The sequence below is a fragment of the Silurus aristotelis genome (genome assembly GCF_946808225.1).
Source record: "Silurus aristotelis genome assembly, chromosome: 1".
NCBI lineage: Eukaryota > Metazoa > Chordata > Actinopteri > Siluriformes > Siluridae > Silurus > Silurus aristotelis.
Window position 1 is genome coordinate 37511274 of NC_139574.1, and position 24484 is coordinate 37535757.

Consider the following 24484-nt stretch of genomic DNA (forward strand, 5'->3'; position numbering starts at 1 on the left):
TTCCTGTATTTTATTGTCTATTATGGTGTTGTTCTGGTTGTTGTTCTGATCTTTGGTGATCATGATGTACTAATATACTGCAGCACTTCATGTGTTATTGTCTTTTACAATGAACTGCATTAACATAAAGAACAGATCATTAAAAAGAACTTTTTTGTGTATGATATTGTGTATTAATGTATTTTTTTGCATGGTAGTTGTACATTGCATCACTTTTCAAGCTACTATCTCTTATTATATGTTACGTTAACGACATAAACAACAACAGATTCATGTATCTTAAAAACAAAATTCTCATACATGCATTACATTTACATTAATGTGTTTTTTTGTGAGCTCATCAGTGCAGTATGTTGCATCACTTTCATGCTGTCGTCTATTATGATGTACAATATTAACAACAACAGCAGCAGATTCAGAGATCTTTAAAGAAACTGTTGTGCATGCATTACGTTACTGTGTTTGTTTGTTTGTTTGTTTGTGTTTGTTTCACACAAGGCTTTAGAGGACGACGAGTGGATGTCTCGTCTGCAGCGGTAGAGGATGATGAGTGGACGTCTCGTCTGCGGCGGTAGAGGACGATGAGTGGACGTCTCGTCTGCGGGGCGGTAGAGGATGATGAGTGGACGTCTCGACTGTCGCACTGGGGTTTGGCTCTGAAGCTGGAAACACACCTGTGTTTTATAAGGTTTGTGCAGACAAAAATGTGTATGAGAACATGATTAAACACATTTACCATAACCTAAAGGTATTTATTTGTACAGAGTGAGAAATGTCCAGTGCAGGTCCACGGCCAGTCAAAACTTTCTGGTGGACCACAGAAACGTCTTTGTGGATTCCAACCTCCTAAAGTGTTCATTTTAGACTTTCAGGTGATCATCTCTTTCATGTCACGTCACTGTGGACCTGCCCAACTATATTTGTGACCACACTCATGTGCTTTAAATGTCCTCTGCTGTGGGATGCAGAAATAATTGTTGCAATATTTATTTTTATTTACAAAATCTCAATAAAGTGATGTTTATGTAACAAACTGCACTGGAAGAAAGACAGACAGGCAAAAGTTCACCAAGCAGAGCTTCTTTATTTTCTTTTGTTTTCACCCTGGCGTTTTCCTTTCCATTGCTCACACCAGGGTTCACCCACACACTCGTGGTTCGGGACGCCTTTCCTTCTTGACGTTCGCCGGTGGTCCCTCCCTCACACTTTCTCTCTTTAGCGCCCGCCAGAGTTTCCTCACTCACCGGCACAACTTTTCTTTGCGTCCACCCGAGTTCAGTTTCCGGCCGACGCGTCTTCCACCGGCGCCCGTCTGCGCTTATTTCAGCGACCTTTCACTCGTCTCTCTGCTTGGTGTCCCTCTTTTTTTTTTGGTGTCACCAGACTGAAACAGAGCACTGATTAGTCTCATCAGCTGCAGGTGTTTTTTACCGCTCGTGCCGTCCGGCTCCGCCTCCACTCGCGCACCGCTGCTACAGTTTACATCCCTAATCATATAGAACAATGTCTGCTTTATCTATTCCCATTTCTCATCCAGTGATCAAATAGTGGAAGCACTGAGATCATTGTAAAAGACTTTGGTTTTTGCTCAAGTGTGTTAAAGTGTGTTATATTTATAGATCTTCATATCACTTTACTTTTGCCCTCAGACTCTCACTAGTGTACAGAGATGATTGTGGATTAAACATATTAATGTGTGAATGTAAAATTTTTAATGTTTCTTCTTATTTTGATCTGTAAAAAATACCAAGACTAAAAGGTAAATAAATCCTGTGTTCCACACTCTTTATTGTTCTTTTACCAGGTCGTAAGTGTTCCATCTGCTGCAAGTGTTCCACCTGCTTTACTCCACTCCTACTGCTGTAGCGCCCCCTACCTCCACCCCCACCATTATACAGCCCTTTTTATGTCATTATCATCATTATTATGTTTAAGTTCATAATATACAATATGTGTCTTTACAGCCTGGTAGTCAAAGTCCATCTCCTTTAGCCAGTCCTTCATCTGCATCCGGTCCTTCATCTGCATCCGGTCCTTCATCTGCATCCGGTCCCTCATCTGCATCCGGTCCTTCATCTGCATCCAGTCCTGCTGTTTCTTCCAGTTCTGCTCCTTTAATTATTTCTTGCTGGTGTTTTAAGCAACTCATTTTACTGTTTATTTTTGTGGATTTACTACTATTATAATCTATAGTTATTTATGATTAGGTTGTTGTTTTAATCCCAATTAGGGACTTTTATCATTGTACTTGATTATATCTATTGTTAAATAACCTTTATTAATATATACATCGTTTTGTAATATTTGTATTTTTGTGTGCTTGCATCTATTATAATTTATTATTTGACATTTTTGTAGCATTTTCAGTAATTTAAAATAAAACGTTTTATCGTTCATAAAACAGTGACTCGTGAATTATTCTGTGAACCTGCTGAACCCATTATCAACATCATTATTATTATTATGTGAAATATAAATAAACATAAATACAAAACATGTCCCATATAATAAACTTTTGTTAAAAGTGTTAAAGGTTAAATAAGTACATTAAGAAAATAAATATACATCCATTTTATGCCCCTTTATTGTAAAAATTTGTCAAATCATATAGATATTAATTAACATTAGTGACAAGTGATGTATTTTCATTCACATCATTGGTATTTTTGTGTGTTATTGGGGGATTTCAGCAGTGTCTGAGGTGGGATTCGAACCGGAGTCATTCACATCAGAGATTCTCCCTGGTAAGCAGATAAAAAGGCAGTTTGCTATCAAATATATACATCGATGTGCCGAAAACCATAACAAATGTCCATCATCTTTCCAGTTTCTTTCTTTTTCTTCCATTAAATTTTTTTTTCTCTTTTTTCTCTATTCCCTTCTTCCCCTTCTTTTCCCTTCTTCCCACCCCTTAACAGACTATTGATCCCCAGCTTCACACAGCTCACATCCTCAACTCTCAGTCTCACACTGCCCTCTAGCGGCACTATCAGAACGTGCTTTATGCTCCATTCTGTATCTTTTTCTGCTATTTACCACTTCAGATGGGTGGATTTCTAAACCCACCTGTCCTCCGTCACCTCAAAAAAGGATAATGAAAATCTTCATATTGAAAAATGAATAATTTATTGAACTATCCAATTCTAAATGAACATCAACTAGCATCAAAAACAAAAATAGAGAAAATAAAGGTGTAGTTGTGTTATCTCTTGGACTTTGTCACTTTGCAGTGTGTGCAAAATAGAGCAAATTCATTTCATAAATCTTTTCAAAACGGGGTTGTAGACTTGATACTGTCACTCTCAAGTCATGTTCAATATTGAGCTGAATCTGTATTCAGTTTTCAGTGTAGCAACATCTGAAAAGTCTCAGAGATAAGATGTGGCAAAAGGAGCAGTATAAAACAAAACACAGTTATATTTTCTTTAAGGCTGAATTTTTGGTTTAAGCTCCTACCATCTACCTTTTTTGTCTGCTTGTGCTGAATTACCTGTTTGTTTTTTTTGTGGTCAGTGTCACAAATAAATGAAGAGCAAATAAATAAATAAATCCTGCCGTTCATTGCGCCCCACCTGTCATATCTTTATTCTCCAGTAGAGGGCCGCGTCCCACACTTTGAGAACCACTGAGCTAGGCTAATTAGACGGCTGACTAATCTTAGCTTCAATAGTTTTTATCCTTGTTCTAAATATTCTACATTTAGTGAGCTATAACTAAACTATAAGTGTCTTAATAACGAATATATGTGTCATTCGATCAACATTTAGACAAATATTCTAAGAAACTAGCTAACACAAAAACAGCGCTAGCAAACACGGCTAGCATGAGGCTAATGATGATGTCTCCTACACCATTAGCCGAAATGTCCGTTTCTGCTTACTGCAACATTTCTGGAAATGTTATCGCTTTTTTATTCTTAATTTTTTAGTCAAATTTAGACTCAATACATTTGTCCACACAGTGTAGATCAGGTGCAGGATGTAGAATCACTTGAAGCATTTTAAATGGAATTCATTAGTCTGCTTTGTGTACATGCAGGATTCAGGACCATTTTTATTAGTAATACTGCAGAAAAGTTTCTATGACGTTATAGTATCTTAAATATGTAATATCTTTAATATGTAGTATCTGAAATATGTAGTATCTGTATTCGACTTTATTCTGTACTGCTGGAAGCAGACCAGATGTTTTTCTTTAAGCCAAATGTATGAAAGGCTATAGTGTTTATCTTAAGAGCCATGACTGGGAAAATGAGACGGGCTGTCGTCCTTAAATCAGTATGAGCCGAAGAATAGAATATGATCCAGGATGCATGTCCTTCTGGTAGAGGACCTCTGACCCATTCTTTAGATAATTAAGATAAATGATCTGGGAAAGGGAGCTCCGATACATCTGGGATACATTTAGTCTGGACAAAGATAGACTTTGCTTTGTGTTAAAACATTGTTGCAAAATGAGATCATATGCATCTGCTATACATTAAGAGGTGGACCCAGAGATCGGGCAAACTATTTAACATGTGAGGAGTCATGGATCGTGAGTCGTCCATTCGTTCATACGGCGGCTCCGAGCTGATCCAGGAGGCTCGTGAATGAAGATGCTGAATTTCTGTGTTAAATAAAAACGTTATTTACAAAGAAATAACAGTGTCTGCGAAGATTCATTCCAAGAAACAGCTACACTCCATCAAGACAAGAAATATACATCATTTCCTGGCGTCATGAATCCTGGGCGTGTTGTGGCCTTCAGCTTCGCGGTTCTGCTCCATCGTCTGCTCCCGAATCTGTCCGGCCGGCTGAAACGGTGAGCTTTCGCCCCCTGGGGTGGTTCTGTTTTTCTGTGGCTGGGTCGCACCGTTTAAAGGGCCTGTGTGTGGGTTGTGTGTTGTGGCTGTTTCTGGGAGTTTCTTCGTTCTAAATTTTTTTTTGCACTGCTGGGCAGAGCAAAAGGGGGGATTGACTGTAATAATGTTTTAAGGAAAATAAAACGTTGAAATACAATAGAAAAGAAGTCAAGTAAAAAGTTTAAGAGATAAAAGGAACAGGAATAAAAAGAGAAGTGAAGAAAATAAGAGTTGAAGCTGAAGAGAAAAAGTATAAAGGTGAATGCTTTTGAGAAACAGAAGAAATATGGTAAAATAGTTGAAGGAATAATAAGGTTTAAAGAAAAGGAGCCGCAAGATTTGGATAAAAACCCTCAGGGAGGTGACATTAGGTGGGCCACAAGACCTGGATATTTACTAAGTGAATTTCAGGCCAAACTGGATGATGCAGAATTAAAATTCAATTGAAGTTCCCACTCGGACATTAGTTGACGAACTATGTAATTAAGCAGCCGCTCATTTGAATTTCTGCATCTCAAGAGGTAGCATAAATTTTTGAGAATTTGAAAGCAGTGCGTGGAGGACATTCCCACCAGAACTACGAACACTCACTACATTAACCACATTAAGGTACGTAATTTCTCTGCTATGGCGAACATCCAGTTCATTCAGTGTGTGAAGTGTGACATGTTTAGTCAGTCTCTCTCCGTTGTTAGCGATAATTTTATCTGTAAGAAGTGTAAGCTAGTTTGCTCTTTGACGGAGAAGATCTTAGCATTAGAGGAGCGCATCCAGAGTCTAGAGAGAAGTAGTGAGTGTGAGAGCAGTCCAGGTTCTGCAGGGGAAAGTCTGGATGCCCTAGGTGAAGTTAATATTCCCCCGACTCCGGCATTAGAGCCCTCGCAGCGGGGCGAATGGGTGATGACTCGCCGGCATACTCGCAAAGCCAAAGCTAACGCTAAGGCTCTCACGGGAGCACCATTCCTCTCCGCTTCACGTGTCCAACAGGTTTGCTCTCCTCAGTGAAGCACCTGCTGAGAAACCTGAAAGAGCTCTGGTTTTAGGAGACTCCATTCTGAGGCACGTGAAATTAGCTAGACCTTTAGGGTCACCAGCAGCACAGGTCATGTGTATACCGGGAGCCAGGGCGCCAGACATAGCAGGTCAGCTTAGATTCTTAGGAAAGCACAGGTTCTCTAAGATAGTTTTTCACACAGGAGCTAATGATATACGCCTTCGACAGTCAGAGGTTACTAAGAGTAATATTATAGAGGTGTGTAAATTAGCGAAGGCAATGTCCGATGCTGTAATATGCTCTGGCCCCATCCCAATGCGACGTGGTGATGTAGCCTACAGCAGGTTATGGTCGCTGAACTGCTGGATGTCCGAGTGGTGCTCCAAAAACAATGTGGGCTTCATTAATAATTGGAGCATTTTTGAGGGCAAGGCTGGCCTGTTAGGGCGGGACGGTGTCCATCCCACTCGGGAAGGTGCTGCTCTCATTTCTTGTAGTATAGGTCATAGTCTCAGAACAGCACTAGTTAACAAGTGACTGTCTAGAGCCAAGGCCAGGGAGCAGACAGACAGGCTAAACCGACCGTCTGCTAGCTGCACAGAGTCGTCACTCAGGATCCACCAAATTGAGACTGTGTCTGTCCCCCAAGCGAAACCAAAATATAGGAATTCTCAGAAAGTCTGTTTTAGTAACCTGATTAACATTAAATTAAATAGGACTGAACGCACAGCCAGCACCTCTGATCTAAAGATGGGATTGCTGAATATTAGATCTCTCACGTCTAAAGCGCTTACTATAAACGAAATTATTACCGACCAGGAGTTTAAAATAATGTGTTTAACAGAAACATGGATTAAACCGAATGAATATTTAGCATTAAATGAAGCGAGTCCTCCTGGGTATAGCTACATACACCAACCCCATCTAAATGGCAGAGGAGGCGGAGTCGCAGCTATTTATAATAATAATCTAAAAGACACACAAAAGACTAAACACAAATGTAAAACATTTGAAGTTCTTTACACCAGCATAAAATATTCAGTGTCCGAAAGCAGGTCCAGTCGGTCAATTCCACTAATTATTATTTATAGACCCCCAGGGCCCTACTCTGATTTTCTCATAGAATTTGCAGATTTCATCACAAATTTAGCTACTTCTCTAGACAAGCATTAATTGTTGGTGATTTTAACATTCATTTTGATAATCAGAAAGACTCCTTAAGAGCAGCTGTTGTGTCCATTCTAGATTCAGTTGGAATTAATCAGAATGTTATAGGACCCACTCATAGTGGTGGACACACTCTCGATTTGTTTTTAACATTTGGATTAAAAATAAAAAACGTAGTCATAATTCCACAGTCTGAAGCTATTTCAGACCATTATTTCATCTCTTTTAAAATTTGCCTCAGTCATTGCATTACTACTTCACCACGTTATCGTGTTAAGCGTACTTTCACGTCAGCTACAGCAGCGCGTTTTATTAACAATCTTCCAGAAATTACGATATTAGATAGATCTCCGTCTGACCCTGCAGAGCTCGACTGGGCCACTGAACACCTAGAATCAACATTACGTTATACCCTAGATGATGTAGCTCCCCTTAAGACCAAAATGATCAGGGAGAAAAAATTAGCACAGTGGTATAATGATCATACACGCACCTTAAAACAGACCACTCGAAAATTAGAACGTAAATGGCGTCAAACAAAATTAACAGTATTTCAAATAGCATGGAAGGAGAGCCTCCTAATTTATAGAAAATCTCTTAGTGCTGCTAGATCAGCATATTTCTCCACCCTCATAGAAAATAACAAGCATAATCCTAGATTTCTATTCAGCACGGTAGCAAAATTAACAGGGAATTAAAAGCACTGCACTCACATGCACACCATCAATAGGTAGTAATGATTTCATGAACTTTTTTAATAATAAAATTGAAAACATCAGGCAAAAAATCCAGACAGTTAATATAAATCCAAATTATTTTACAAGTAACCCTGTAGACAGCAGTGTAATTATAACAGACAATCAATTACAAAGTTTTACTCCTATTCACGAGAATGTCTTAATTTCATTAATTTCCTCATCAAAATCATCAACCTGTATTCTCGATCCCTTGCCTACAAGTTTCTTTAAACAGATAATTCCAGAGGTAATTGAACCTGTTTTAAAAATAATAAACTCTTCCATTAGCACTGGTTTTGTACCAAAATCCTTCAAACTGGCAGTTATCCACCCCCTAATTAAGAAACCTGACCTTGACCCATGTCAGCTGTCCAACTACAGACCAATATCAAATCTCCCCTTCATAGCCAAAATTTTGGAAAAGGTTGTAGCACAGCAGTTATGCTCACACCTACTTATGAATAACATTTTTTAAATGTATCAGTCAGGATTTCGGCCTCATCATAGCACAGAGACGGCGCTAGTTAAGGTGGTAAATGACCTGTTATTGGCCTCTGATCAGGGTTTTGTCTCCTTACTTGTTTTGCTCGACCTTAGTGCAGCTTTTGACACCATTGATCACACTATACTACTTGCTAGACTTGAGAACGTTGTTAATTCCAACAACGTTCTCAAGTTCGCAAAAGGGAACAGCTCTCTCTTGGCTCAGGTCTTATTTGACTGATCGCTATCAGTTTGTTGATGTAAATGGTGAGTTCTCCACACTCTCTGAGGTAAAGTTTGGTGTTCCTCAAGGATCTGTCTTAGGCCCTCTGCTTTTCTCTTTATATATGCTGCCTCTTGGAGAAATTATTCATAAACATGGTATTAGATTCCATTGCTATGCTGATGATACACAGCTGTATATTTCAGCAAAGCCAGATGAGAGAGATCAGCTTAACAATGTTGAAAAATGTGTAAAGGACATTAGACAGTGGATGCTCGATAACTTTCTTCTGCTAAACTCAGATAAGACGGAAGTACTTTTACTAGGACCACATGCAGCTAGAAGCAAACTTTCCGATTACGTAGCATCTCTGGATGGTGTTTCTGTTTCAGCGTGTACGGCTGTCAAAGACCTTGTTGTGATTATTGACCCGAGTCTTTCCTTTGAGGCTCACGTGAATAATATTACCAGGATCGCCTTCTTTCACCTCAGAAATATTGCTAAAATTAGAAATATGATGTCGTTACAGGATGCAGAAAAACTAGTTCATGCTTTTGTTACTTCTAGATTAGACTACTGTAACGCTTTACTGTCTGGGTGTGCGAGTAGGTGCATAAATAAGCTTCAGTTAGTTCAGAATGCAGCAGCAAGAGTCCTCACTAGATCTAGGAAATATGACCACATCACCCCTGTATTAATCAGTCTACACTGGCTCCCAATCAAATCTCGCATTGATTATAAAATAATACTACTGACATATAGCACTTAACGGTCTCGCACCACCGTATCTGAGTGAACTTCTGTACCAGTATGATCCTCCACGCCTACTTAGATCAAAAGGTGCTGGCTATCTGTTGGTTCCTCCAATAATGAAGATTACAGCAGGGGGCAGATCTTTCTCTTATAAAGCCCCGCAGTTATGGAACAGCCTTCCTATCAGTGTTCGGGACTCAGACACAGTCTCAGTGTTTAAGTCGAGGTTGAAAACATATTTATTCAGTCAAGCCTTCAATCAGTAGATTTTTTCTCAGGTAAAGGCTCAGATCTGGAGGGCACATGGATATAGAGTGTTTGGTGAACTGGGATATTTGTATGCTGTCGTCCCCTCACATTCACGCTTTTACTCAGGTTTGTTGACGGTGGTGTGGTGGGTCGTCTCTTATCCCAGAGATCCCTCATGTCTGTGTTGCCTTCTGGTTCTCCCTTTTAGTTATGCTGCCATAGCGAGTCTTGCCGGCGTTCAAACTGCACAGTGAGTTTAACTCTCATGCAACAATAGGTACACTTAATAATCCATATCCTTCTCTTCCTGTCACCCTCTTTTCTCTCTCTCTCTCTCTCTCTCTCTCTCTCTCTCTCTCTCTCTCTCTCTCTCTCTCTCTCTCTCTCTCTCTCTCTCGGTCGAGTTAAACATGCTCCTGAGGCTCCAGTGATCACTGTTCCTGCCCCTCTCCCCTCCGTGGATCTTTCCACTTCATCCAGGCCTGCCTCTTGATAGTGTTCTCTTTGACTGGAGGCCACTCTGTGCAGCTGGGGTAGGTTTGTCATCAACGCCTTGGGTGGTTCCATGAAATTCCGGAGTAAGAACTGTAGTTGATGTCAACAGTCTCCTACACTGACTCAGGAATACATTTCGCTTTTGATCATCATCACTGTACCCCGCAACATTGTATATCTGCCACAAATGGACATTCGGTGTAACCCAGATGAGAATGGGTTCCCTCTTGAGTCTGGTTCCTCTCAAGGTTTCTTCCTTATGCCATCTCGGGGAGTTTTTCCTTGCCACAGTCGCCACCGGCTTGCTCATCAGGGACAAACTTACTCATAAAGAACATATTCATTTTTAATCACCGCATTATCTGTGTAAAGCTGCTTTGAGACAATGTTCATTGTTAAAAGCGCTATACAATAAAAATGAATTGAATTGAATTGAATTGAGTTGTTGCTGCTAAGGGCGGCCCAACCAGTTATAAGGATTAGGGGCAAACACTTTTTTACACAGGGCCATGCAGTTTTGGATTTTGTTTCCCCTCAATAATAAAACTTCATTCAAAAACTGCATGTTGTGTTCACTTGTGTTATCGTTTACTAATATTTAAATTTGTCTGATGATCTGAAACATTAAAGTGTGACAAACATACAAACAAATAAGAAACCAGGACACTTTTTCACACCACTGTACATTATTTCTACATGGACCATATATTCTACATATACATATTCTACCATATACTACACATAGACATCTTACATCCACCACCCCGTGCCTTTAATCACGCTGTGCTGCCCAACCCCAGACTGGGTCGTACCAACTTGCAAAAACTGTGATCCAAACAGAGAGACTGCATTACTTTTTTTGTTTGAAGATTACGATCCTCTGGTGTCCGTCTGTGCAGTTTAGGGGTATAACAGTGCCAGTTGCGGGCCGTGCCTTCAGTGGGGACGTACCCAACTTAATCCACCTCTTAATACCACCACTATCACGTCACAATTATAGAAACCATCAATACAATACAAAAACCCAATATAACAACCTGTGGCATTACAGAGACAGAGGCATTTCTACGGTGGCCGAGAAGCGCCAAACACATTAACAATTTAGAAAACTAATTAACAAATCCAAAAACACGACAATTCAGACAAACCGGAAAAGGGAGGTAAAGTTTGTGAATGAAACACCGATCATTGGACGAGACACATTCATGTATTGGACGAGATACATTCAAAATATACAGGAAGTACAACGGTCTTATTATTTTTTTTTTTTATTGAACAATTAGCCATAAACAAACAACGTGGCAATAACAAGTACAATTTACATTACAATACACAGAACAGGTACATGAAAATACTAAATATATACACATATATTTATGGGAAAGATGGGAAAAAAAGATAAATAAATAAAATTTGTAATAATAATAAAATTACAATTAAAAAAGATAAAAAACATACAGGGCTATGGTTTATTCTGTAAATCATATTTCTATAAAGAACAAAAGATTCATTGCATTTTTCCTTTAAATCACTTTTTCATTGTGTGTGGTTTCTCAGAGGGAGGAATTGTCAGTCTGAGACAATAGAAATGCTCAAAGAGAAACAAATAGAACACAAAGAAAAGAAAAAAGGCAAAAAAGAAAAGGATTGTAAATTGGTTTACATCGAACATGTAGGAATTTGTAACAGAAGTCAGAAAAACACAGTTAGGGACGGGGCTGAACTCACACTCTTTTCTAGTAGTAAAAACAGATCCAGACCTGGATGGTTGCCCACCGAAGAGAGGTCGAGACCCCCAGCACAGCAGGCACAGCGAGGTCAACAGACAGCCCAAACAACAGCTCCGGCACTCGGAGACTCACCGCAGACGTCACCGCCACTTCGATTCCTCAGCAATTTTCTGCGACTCTTTGGGCTTGTAGAGGTTCAGCTTTCTGTTCCTGTCTTTGATGTCCAGATTCGTCTCATCTTGCTGCTGTTTCTCATAATCAAATCCCAAAGTGCCTTTAGCTGAGCTACATGTTTAACTAATTGCTTTTCTTCTGTATCTTACAGTGATTCACGGTATCCTGGAGCTCTCGAATGGAGGAGAGGAACATATTAGAACTCCAAACCATATCTAGTTCAACCTTCTTTTTTTCCTCATCCCATTTATTTCTCTCAAAATTCAAAGTTGCTTTCAGCTGAACAACATGGCCCTCCAGTTGCTCCTGGTATCTCATCAGATGATCTCTCTCATGCTCTGCTCTATTCTTCTCCTCCTCACAGTGATTAAGAGAATCCTGGAGCTCTCTGATGGTCTGGAGCTGTAAATTGTTATTCTTCTCCATGTCTAGTTCGGCCTTCTTTCTTTCCTCCTTACACTTATTTCTCTCAAAATCCAAAGTGGCCTTCAGCAGAGCAACACGTTCCTCCTGTTGTTCTCGTTCTCTAATCAAATTATCTCGCTCAAGCTCTGCACAATTCTTCTCTTCCTCACACTGATTCAGGGAATCTTGAAGGTCTCTGATGGTTTGAAGATGTAAGATGGTCCTCTCCTGCATGTCTTGTTTGGCCATCTTTATTTTTACCTCCCATATATTTTTTTCAAAATCAAAAGTGGCCTGCAGCTGAGCAACACGTTCCTCTAGTCGCTCTTGGTGTCTCAATAAATTATCTTTCTCATGCTTTGCAGTCTTCCTCTCTTTTTTACAGAGATTCAGAGTATCCTGGAGTTCTCTAAAGGTCTGGAGCTGTAAGTTGTTTCTCTCCCTCATGTCTAGTTGGTCCTTCTTGCTTTTCTCCTTCCATTTATTTCTCTTAAATTCCAAACTGGCCTCAAGCTGAGCAACACTTTCCAGCAGCTGCTTCTGTTCTCTCGCCCAGCTCTCTCTCTCACATTCTACTGTTTTCTCCTGTTTCTCATAGAGTTTCAGGGAAGACTGGAGCTCGGTGATGTTTTGGAGGTGTGTGGGGTTTCTCTCATTTATGTCCTGTTCCTGCTGCTTTCGCTCAGAAGCCAAAGTAGCCTCCAGCTTTTTCACCGTCTGTAGCAGAATGGCTTTCTCTTCTTTCTCTTCTGTTATCTTCTCTATCATCAGATCAGAAAATGCATCCAAGTCTTTTACTACTTCCTCCATGTGTTCCAGCTTCTCCTTCATTTTAGCAATCTGCTCAGATTTCTTCTCTCTTCTGGTTTGAAAAGTCTCTCTAAACCTTCTGAAGAGCTCCATGTTTATGTCTCTTTACTCACACGCACAAACCTCGGAAATGAGAGAAACAGAGACGCATTCCGTATTATAGACGTTGCCCTACTGTGACATCATACAGAGATGCCCCGCCCACAGTCTGTGACCTCACCCGGTCTCGCGCGCGCGCGCTCGCTCCTCTTACACTCACTGAGCGCATGCGCACATTACAGAGGGAAAGAGCGGATAAAATATAATGGCGTCTTCACAACTTTTCTGTTGTTCCTGAGAGAAGAGCGATATTACAGTCGTAAATAAGATAAAAACGGCTGTAAACTGTGTATAAAGCGAGTGAAGGTCAGCGGGACTCCATGTTCTCTGAGGACGGACCGGGGCTAGCTTAGCATGCTAACTTCAGTAGATATCTCTGTTACATAATACATAGAGGTTTTTAAAGTCCAAACTGTCATTGATTCACATTCTGTTGATAATTGTATTTGATTGATGAGTGTTTAAACTACACGTATTACATGGCGCTCCATAGAGAAAGCAGTTAGTACGCGGTTTTTGACAGTACACTGGGTCTGAGTTGAGAACCGGAAGTTGACCGGAGTGACTCCATGAATGTTGAGGATCATAAATGACCAGTAGGTGGCAGTGTGATGTGTATTAGAGCTCACTGTCACAGCAGGTAATTAGAAGTAGTGGAGCTCTAATGACGTCATTAATAGCGAGGACAAGACACACAGCAGTTTGGGATTCTTTTATTGACTTTATTGATTAATTGATTTGGAGTATGATTGTGTTTCTGATCAAAGTAAGTTCATGTGTATGGAGTAAAAACAACCTGTACATTTCTCACTTCCAGACAGTATTATGAGATGTTTATCTGCTGAAAGTTCATGTTTAATGCTGCATGTTTTATAGGATTTATGAGCTGGAATAAATGTCCAAACATCTCAATTCAACACTGAGTGATTTTTGTAGCTTCTTAGATATTAAATCTTCTCACCTATTATTCTTTTTTTTTATATCTGTGTTTCAAATATACATTTATAAATATAATGGCTTTTACTGTGTATTAGAGATTAGAACATAAAACGACACACAAAATGAAATACAATTAAAAAAAGTTATTAACTGAAACTAATCTAAAATAAAAACATCAAAATATAAAGAATCAAAATAAAAACTATCAACACTTCTAAAATTATAACAATATATAACAAGAATAATAATATAAAAAGTTAAATACAGTGCAGAATTACAGCCTAAATATTTTAATTTATTTAAGATCAATTTCATTCAACCATTAAATAAATCATTTCAGCGTCCAGCAGCAGGTTTAGCTTCTCCACCATGAATTCCTGATGCTTCATCTGCTTTGGAGGCACTTGAGATTCACCCACCAACACTACACTGATATGGAGCTGACTGCCAGTGGCAGATTTAGACATGGGCAGCCGACCACCGTGGCATCTTTCTGCACAGGGCGTCACGGGGCATCACGTCAATTATATTATCATGTCCTCGTGTGGGGTGAATTAACCTGGTCGGGACTCGGAGTGTGAAGTTCCCTCACTCATACACTCAGAAAGGAGAGACGGGGGGTGACGTCACCTCAGCCTTCAGGGTTTCCAGTGGGAGAACTGACACAATGCAAAAAAAAAATATCTCAGCCATCAGGATCCCAATCCAGAATAAAGAGGAAAGAAGAAGAGGGGAAACGTATAAAAGATAAAGGCGTGTATGCAGCTCTATCACTCATCTCTTTATGAGGATAGTAAAAGCTAATGCATTGAATGAAACAGGATAATAACTGAATCACTTAGTTTATGCCATGACGCTGCTATGCTTTTACACATAGAGCAACAATATTCCTTTTTCTCTTTTGTATACTGCATGACTTGTTTAATGGCGTTGTAATTTCAGTCAAAGTGTAACTGCTTCTCTGTTTGGCATCACCAGCACTGACCACTACTTTGATTTTCATTCCTTTATTCTTCTACTGTTTTTCTAATGTTCAAATACCAGTCTTATGCGTATTGTGTTTTTCAGAATCAGAAAGAGCTTCATTCAGTATGTTTGCGTTCACAAGGAGTTTGTTTTGGTGACAGAAGCTTCTATTTGCACACTTTTTTAAAATGATAAATAAAAATAAACATAAATAATAATAAAAAAAAGGAGTGTTATTACACGTTTTTATAAAGAAAAAGAAATAAGGAGTAATATTACACAGAAGGTACAGTAGTGGTGTTGCACATATGTTGTATTTTAATGCACAATGGGGAGAGTATTTAAGTGTTTATGAGGTAGACGCCTCGGGGAAGAAGCTTTTCTTGTGCCTCGTGTCCTGATGCTCGGTGCTCTGTAACGTCGGCCAGACGGCAAAAGTTCAAACAGCATATGGCTTGAATGTGAGGAATCCAGAGTGATTTTTTAACCCCTTTCTCACTATGGATGTGCACAGTTCCTGCACTGTAAAAAAAAAAAAGAAAACGTAGATTCTGGGGTAAAACGCTGGCAGCTGGGGTTGCCAGAATTCCACCGTAAAATGAGGGGTAAAACATTATTTTCTTTTACGGTTGGCAGGCATTGTCATTGTTGTTTCCACGGTTTTACTGTAAAAGAAAAAGTTATAACAATGAAAAAACAATGTTTTACCTTAAAATGAACAAGAAAACAACCTATAAAATGAAGTTTGTGCCACAAAAAACAACATCTATTCCCTGTAAAATTAACTATCAAAAATGATAAAATACAATACAACTTTATTTTGTAAAAATTCCCAGAATTTATATCAAAAAATACTTTGCAGTTTCCCCTTTTTAATAATTATGATTAATAATAATTTAGAGATGACATGGAAAACTTTAATGAGCTATCAAAGAGTTTACCTGATGGAATATATTTTTTTTTTACACCATTCACCTTCACTGTTGTTTTCTGTAAAGCTGCTTTGAGACAATGTCTGTTGTGAAAAGCGCTATACAAATAAACTTGACTTGAAACTTGACTTGAATATATGAAATATTATCCCCTTTTGCAGGTTATTTCACAATGAATGATCAACTACCACCTCATTTCATACATACAAATAATTTTTAAGTCCAAGTAAAGTCTGCCTAGTAGTTTTCTTTTTCAGAACGAGTTCTTTTAATCCGTCTATTCTGTAAGCTTAATACACAATGCATTCATTTATTAAAATGTACAAATGCAAGACAAATGTCCACCTTATATTTTAAATAAAGTATTTTATTTACCATCTATGGAGTTGTGAACATCAAATATTAAACATTTCACTCAAATCACCAAGGACTGTCTCAATGAGTTCTCTTCAAATTGGGCAAAACCAGTGTTATAAGTTGATCATACATTATATTTTACATCAACTGTGGCAGACAATTTGCAAACCCATTTACCATAACTTTGAGAACTTTAAGTGTTATTGGTGCTGTTTGAACTACAAAAATGTTCAAACAAGTTAAATGTTCCTTATTTTAAAATATGCAAATGCAGTTATAGGAAAATAAACTATTTTTCTATTTCAATAAAATCTGAATTCAAGAAATTCCTGGGAAAAAATCACTGACTTATTTTACACACAGAGCTGTGCAGTAAAGCTGAAACTCTACATCTTCAAACTGCATCATGTAATTGAAAAAAAAAAGGAAAACTTTACAGAAGTGTTTGATTTACAAAATGCTAGCTAGTGATGTACATGCAGCCCCTTTTTACATCATTAGAATGCACAATTACTGTAGGAAAATAAGAAACTCCTGGAACTAACAAGCAAAAGAAATGAACAGGTACTTTAACAAATCTTGTTTAGTAAAACTCCAAATTGTTAAAAACTTTTCACTGACATTCAGAAGTGTAACAATTGTTTCAACAACAAAAACATCTGTAGAGTCTGTAACACACCTTTATCACATTGTCCACAACAAGAGGGGTCGCACTAGGTCCACTCATGGTCAGCAATGTCTGAGATGAGAGTGAGGACTCTGGGATTGACTGAACACTTTTTTCTTCTTAAATTCAACCTCGGTGCCTCTCAGGATTTATGGAAAAGAAACACCTTTATGGAAAAAAAAGAGTGAGAGAAAGATTGAGAAAATGAACAACCTGAGATGGATATCAAATTGATACGTTTGATAAATCCAAAAAAGGTGTTCATAAAAACAGAATATTACCGTTGGAGAAACTCCAGTGTTGATCGTAGTTCCACTGGGTAGTGTATGTTAAAGCAGTAATAACTGCCAAACATCAGGCAGATGGAGGAGGTGAAGGTTGTGATGTGGTCGTTGACAATCTTCTTGTCGATGCTCAACATGAACGTTTTAGCAGCGAAGCAGGAGGAACCTGGGAATAATAATAATAAAAAAATAAATTCAAACATTTAATAACAGGGGCTTCAATGTCAGTTATATATATAATGCAGATACTTGAAACAAATTGGAGGATGGACCCTGCCAATATTGGTAGTAAACAAATACAAAATTATTAAACAATAAGATTGGAAATAAAAGGGAAAATTAAATAATAGTGCTAATTTTAAATTAAAACTGAAAATGATAAATATTGATCTATGTCAATGTATAATGAAATAAGTTGGTAAAGTTTCTTTTTTGGATGCTGTATTTGGCACAATAATTAATCAACCATGTATTTAGTTCTTTTTTTTTATTACCAATTAAGGCAGGATCCATCTTCAATAGTTACATCCATCATAGGATGAATCATCTTACTGGCTGAGCTTCTGAGCTTGTGTTAGCCAGTGTTTCAGTACGTAAGCTAGTGAATGTGTGTGAGAATGAATAAATGACAATGTATTGAAGTCCTCTGGACTACATAAAATCTTATACAAATTGTGGGAAATTATAGAACAAAACTAAACAAGCCACGAGTACAATAACATTGCAGTTACATCAGAAAAAACAGTTGCTCTATTTACTTACCACAAACAATAATGAAGGGTGTTCGTGGCACTTTCTCCATCTGAACATCCTCTGCAAGGCTTGTCGTCTCAACACAGTGGAACAGAAGCTCTTCCTTCTCATCAAAATAAGCCAGTAAAAGAAGCAGCATCTTAATGAGTTCTTGGGAGCAACCACTGGACTGACCTCTTTCAGTCTGAAGCTTGAGAAGAGCGTTCTGGACTCGTTTGCTTTTTTGTGCATCAACATATCTCAGGAACTTTAACAGATGTGCCCCTTTTTTGTCTACATTGGCAAGGAATGTTTCCATCAGATTCACACCAGTCAGCTCTTGGAAATGTGCTGGCATACCAACTTCATTGAAGAGAAAGGGCTTTTCCTGGCATAGTTTCTGGATGCTTGCCCCTTTGTTGAGGTCTTTACGCTGGGTGTAATAGGTGCACTTGACTAGTTCTTTCACAACATCTGTACTGTAGTTCTTCTTAAACATCTTCATTTCTTCTTTTTTTTCAAGCTGACTCTCCACAGTCTCCGAGAGTGGCAAATGCTTTGGCTCCCAGCTCATACATCCATAGGTGTCTTGAACACTTGCTTTTTGTTCGGTAGGTATTTCGTCTGTGTCCGTCATCATCTGATGCTGCTTTACGCTTTATAACCTTTGATGTGTCGGGTCGCTTGACATTTTCAACTCTTTCCTGAAGTTGCTTCACCAGAGAATGATATCCTGGTCCAATAACGCCGCCATCGATCACATCTTGCAGAGACTTTGGATACCTGGCCACCATCCTTTTTGCTATCTCTGTTATGTTGTGTTTGGTTGGATTCTTGCAAATCTTCATCATTTCAGAGACCACGATCCTTACCATTTCTCTTCGTTGTCTTGCACTAGGTCTTTTCTGTCTTTCCAAGTTTTGTATTAACTCCTCAGGGAGCCTCTGCCATGGGATTTCAAATCGCTCTAAGCAGTTTGGTATTAATGGTGTACAGATTCCTGAAGATGATGTAGAGGTGGATGACGCTGGTGAAGAAGAAATTGAGGGTGCAGAGGGAAAGACAACCAGTGGAGATGAATGCACAGATTTTGGTGTTGAAGTCCCGGAGACTAAAAAGAAGATATGAAAGTATTAAACATTGAGAAATGCTTTTTCTGTTTTGCTAAATTACACACTGTATAGATGCATTTGGAGACATAACAGATTGCATTTAAAAAAAAAAAAATGTTGAAACAGCCCCCTATTGCATAATAATAATTAATTATTCAGGAAATAATGATGATATCATCATTAGACTCATAAAAATTCATATTCTAACCTTAACACCATGGTAACAAGTGTGCCATTGGGTGGTGTGGTGACATTGTTCTATACTCACTATTTTGGGTCCAGGCAGCAACCAGTCTTCGGGCTTGTATGGGCTTTAACACTGGCAGCAAATCGTTTTCTGTAATGTACTTTAAATCATCTGTGGTTGTCGCACCAAGTGTTTTCAAAGTATCTTCAACGGACTTAACAAGTTGATCAGGAAGGTCCAGAAGCACTCCTGCTATCGCATCCCCTATGTTCTTTAGCAGCTGTGATTCAGCCATATCTGTGAAGACACACAAACAAAGAGTTTGGTCTCTGGTCCAATAAAATTAAGGGATTCAGTCTGACAAGATGCTGTGCTTCAGTGGAATAATCTGGTAACTATTTTTCACAATGGCCACAAGTCAATCAGTTCACTGATTAGTCTGCACTCTGTCTTTTTTTTACTGAGTACATGTGGTAGTAAGAAATAAATTCAGCATCATAAACTCTCATGAGAAAATTAAGAGCTGAATCATCCTTAACAAAAATCAGCAGAAGTTCACCAAACTCCACTGACTCATCATACTTCATGACAAAAAACTGGCCCTTCCTGTAAGGAAGGCCATTGTACTGAACATCAACTGGAATCTTTGTATTCCTTTCAGTAAAACCAAAATGTAGGACTGCGTCCTTAACTTGCTCACTGTAAAGCTCTAAGTAAAATGGTGAGCCATATTTTATTTGCAATGCTGGAGGACTGACTGACCCAGCAGAAAGGAAGACCTGGAACATTTGATGTCTCTCTGAAAGAGTCAAGCACAGGTTTTTGAAATAACTGTGTTTGCTCTCAAAGCGCATCGTCTAAAGCCTGATGAGAGGGCCAAATTTCAGGATTAGCCATGGATAATGTCGTAAGTAATGGTGTTTAGGTTTTAAATTGGTATTAGGAAACAATGCCTTTCTGGTTTTCTAATATTCTTGGATGAGAGCATCCAGATAAGTAACCTGGGCCTTGGAAATTTGCTGAGCACAAATTAAGTCAACGATGTCCTTGAGCTGCAATGTTAACTGCCAGACATCATCTTGAGGGTTCTGCACTTTGTCTCCAATTATGAGAGGTAAAAGTCTCAAGAAGTTCCAATTTTGAACAGCTTGTCCACTGAGTTTCAATGTTTTTGGACTGACCTCACAAGGCTTGGATAAAGTATCTGTTCCTTTGTATTATGTAACAGAGATATCTACTGAAGTTAGCATGCTAAGCTAGCCCCGGTCCGTCCTCAGAAAGCATGGAGTCCCGCTGACCTTCACTCGCTTTATACACAGTTTACAGCAGTTTTTATCTTATTTACGACTGTAATATCGCTCTTCTCTCAGGAACACAACAGAGACAAGAGGAGGAAAGTTGTGAAGAAGCAACAACACTCATAATCAGCACATGCGCAGAGTGCAGGAGAGCACAGATGTGACGTCACAGAAGAAGGGTGGGGCTTCACTGTGTGACATCACAGTAGGACAAGTCTGTATAAGTCAGAACAGTCAGTATTTTTCATTTCTCTGATCAGTTACTGTGAGTAACAAGACAAAGTTAAGAATGGAACTGGAAGAGATTTTTCAAAGCATAAGAGAAAAGAAATCTAAACAGGCTGCTGAAAAGAAGGAGGCACTGAAACACAGAGAAAGTAACAGCAAAGTTGGACTCATTTCTTAATCTGATAAAGGAGAAGAGAACACCAGAGACAGAAGAGAAAGACATTCTGGTACAGATGGTACAAGAGCTGGAGGCTACTTTGGCCTCTGAGCGAAAGGACCGGGAACAGGAGATAAATGAGAGAAACGCCACACACCTCCAGAACATCACTAAGCTTCTGTCTTCACTGAAAGTCCATGAGGAAAAAGAGAAAATTGTAGAAAGTGAGAGAGAAAGCTGGGCATGAGAACAAAAACAACTACAGGAAAGTGTTGCTCAGCTTGAGGCCACATTAAAAAGAGAGAAAGGAAAGAAGGCAAAACTTGACATGGAGGAGTTACAGCTCCAGACCATCACGGAGCTTCAGGATTCCCTGAATTACTGTAAAGAAGAGCGGAAAACTGCAAATAATGAGGAAGAGATTTTGATAAGAGAACGAAGACAACTGGCGGAACAAGTTGCTCAGCTGGAGGCCGTTCTTAAATATGAGAGAAATTATTGGAAGAAAAGAAAGAAGGAAAAGCGAGTCATGAAGACGAGTAATAACTTACAGCTCAAGACCACCAGGGCGCTCCAGGATTCCCTGAATCACTCTGAGGAAAAGAGTGTGCAGATCATGAGAGAGATCATTTGAGCGCGACTGGAGCAGCGTCTTGCTCAGCTGGAGGCCACTTTGAATTTTGAACAAAATAAATTTGAAAAGGAAAAAGAGATGATCAAACTAGACATTGTACACTTGTACACAATGACCACCATACACTTTCAAACCATCAGAGAGCTGCAGGATTCCCTGAATCATTGTGAGGAAGAGAAAATTAATTTAATGAGAGCGACTGGAGGAACGTGTTGCTCAGCTGGAGGAAACTTTTAAATTTAAACAAAAAATTTTGAAAGAAAAAGAGAAGACCAAACTAGACATGGAGGAGATGATCCCCTTACAGCGCCAAACCACCAGAGAGCTGCAGGATTTCCTGAACCACTGTGAGGAAGAGAAGAAGACTGCAAAGGATGAGAGAGATAGTTTGATGAGAGACAGAGAGCGACTGGAGGAACGTGTTGCTCAGCTGGAGGAAACTTTGGAATCTGAGAGAAATAAATGAAGGAAAAACTAAAGGCCAAACGACAAAACAATCACTTTATACACAACTTCTTTAATAATTCATGAAGAACAGGAAATGGCAGCAGTGGAGAGCAAAAAATCTGCTAATCTCTGGGCAGGTTTAGATTCAGCATGTGAGCACATGTTATACATATAATAAAGTACAAAAATATATATATCTTTATTGTAATATTTAATAAAAATTACATGTTTAAATATAGTGTGTGTTTTGTTTCTATTATTAAAGTGTTGAACATCATTTAAATTTAACTAAGAATTAAAATCCACATGATAAAATGTTGGGAAAATGTGACAAAAGTAAATGATATTAAAATAAAGGTTCCGTTTAACTACAGTCCCATCCATCCTCAAAGCTCCCGTTCTTACTCCGGAATTTCATGGAACCACCCAAGGCGTTGATGAGAAACCGTCCCCAGCTGCACAGAGTGGCCTCCAGTCGAAGAGAACACTATCCAGAGGCAGGCCTGGACAAAGTGGGAAGATCCACGGAGGGGAGAGGAGCAGGAACAGTGGTCACTGGAGCCTCAGGAGCAGTGAAATTTTTTGTCACTGTGCAGTTTGGACTCCGGCAAGACTCGCTATGGCAGCATAACTACAAGGGAGAACCAGAAGGTAACACAGACATGAGGATCTCTGGGATAAGAGACGACCCACCGTCAACAAACCTGAGTGAACGTGTGAATGTGAGGGGACGACAGCATACAAATATCCCAGTTCACCAAACACTCTATATCCATGTTCCCTCCAGATCTGAGCCTTTACCTAAGAAAAAATCTACTGATCAAAGGCTTGACTAAATAAATATGTTTTCAACCTCGACTTGAACACTGAGACTGTGTCCCGAACTCTGATAGGAAGGCTGTTCCATAACTGTGGGGCTTTATAAGAGAAAGATCTGCCCCCTGCTGTAGTCTTCATTATTTGAGGAACCAACAGATAGCCTGCACCTTTTGATCTAAGTAGGCGTGGAGGATCATACTGGTACAGAAGTTCACTCAGATACGGCGGTGCGAGACCGTTAAGTGCTTTATATGTCAGTAGTAGTATTTTATAATCAATGCGAGATTTGATTGGGAGCAGTGTAGATGATTAAAACAGGGGTGATGTGGTCATATTTCCTAGATCTAGTGAGGACTCTTGCTGCTGCATTCTGAACTAACTGAAGCTTATTTATGCACCTACTCGCACACCCAGACAGTAAAGCGTTACAGTAGTCTAATCTAGATGTAAAAAAAGCATGAACTACCGTACACACACACTGCACCCACTGAATTAAAAAATATATATATATTTTTATCATAAATAAGCCGCACCTGTCTATAAGCCGCAGGTGCCTACACTGAAACTAAACAACTTAACACAGGCTTTAACGAAAAACAGTGCCTGTAACACGGCTTGTAACAAAACAGGAGCCTACCAGTAAAGTCATTGGTCCTCCTCCTGCGAACTGAAACCACTGAAGTAATTTCCTTCGGTGTCGGAGTTGAACAGCCTCAGAATTGTTTCATCCGATGTTCTCTCAGAATCGTTTTCCTTGTCGCTCTTGTCACTTTCATCTGAAGGCAAATTCCCCGCTGAGCTCGTGCTGCCCTCTTCAACACACAGTAGTCCAGCCTTTCCAAACCCGTTGATTATAGTGGATTTTTTGACCGTGATCCACGCTGTCAGGATCCACTTGCAGATAATAATTGTATAATTATAATTGTATAATTATAATTATCCAGCTGGAACGGAGATCCCAGTCTCTTGCCGTAACACTGAGTCAGCCATTCTTTCATTAGGCTTTCCGTTATCCATTCTTTCTTGTTTACTTTGACAGCAATTTCTATCAGGAGTTTTTCTTTTGGCATCGTAATCCGTTTGAAGATGACCATCGGTGAAAGTTTTTCTCCCGATGCCGTACAGCTCAGTACGCAGGCAAAGTGTTTTTTTCGTGGCCAGTTGTTTTTAGCGCGATGAATGATTCACCTTTTCTGTTCACAGTCCGAGTAAACGGCAGATCAAATGTCAGCGGAACCTCATCCATATTAATTATGTCGTGCGGGCCGATGGAATGCTCCGCTATCTTTACATGAGTGAATTTGCGGAAGTTTGAAATTTTTTCCTCGTAGTCGGGAGGGAGCTGCTGACACAGAGTCGTCCGTGACCTTATGGACAATTCTTTACGTCTCATAAATCTAAAACACCACGATGGTCCACCTCCAAAATTCTCAAGCTTCATTGCGGTGGCGATAGTTTTCACTTTCAGTCGGATCTGCACAGTTGGAACACCTCGGCCGTCCGCTCTCTGTGCGTTGACCCAGACTTCAAGCTCATTTTCTAGTTCGGGCCATCTGCTTTTCT

General features: G+C 39.3%; 2 protein-coding genes and 1 long non-coding RNA gene across 5 annotated transcripts in view; 1 reads left to right on the forward strand and 2 right to left on the reverse strand.

Annotated features, from left to right (window-relative positions):
* Positions 1 to 8386, reverse strand: part of LOC310725561 — a 174882-nt gene extending 166496 nt beyond the window's left edge. Inside the window, exon 1 of the long non-coding RNA XR_014533424.1 lies at positions 5447 to 8386. This is a non-coding gene — a long non-coding RNA (uncharacterized lncRNA). The remainder of the gene's footprint in view (positions 1 to 5446) is intronic.
* Positions 1 to 24484, forward strand: part of LOC310724284 (uncharacterized protein) — a 699798-nt gene that overhangs the window by 327892 nt on the left and 347422 nt on the right. The gene's annotated exons all lie outside the window — the stretch shown is intronic.
* Positions 16631 to 24484, reverse strand: part of LOC310724681 (uncharacterized protein) — a 108764-nt gene continuing 100910 nt past the window's right edge. The window contains exons 2-5 of one of the 2 annotated variants that reach the window (XM_083538955.1): positions 19420 to 19635; positions 18070 to 19150; positions 17305 to 17473; positions 16631 to 17189 (exon numbers count right to left, since the gene is read on the reverse strand). In XM_083538955.1, coding sequence (XP_083395081.1) covers positions 17150 to 17189; positions 17305 to 17473; positions 18070 to 18679 — 819 coding nt within the window. In that variant the 5' untranslated portion in view covers positions 18680 to 19150; positions 19420 to 19635 and the 3' untranslated portion in view covers positions 16631 to 17149. Of the gene's footprint in view, positions 17190 to 17304; positions 17474 to 18063; positions 19151 to 19419; positions 20138 to 24484 lie in introns of those variants that run through there. The other variant, XR_014533137.1, reaches the window with a different exon arrangement.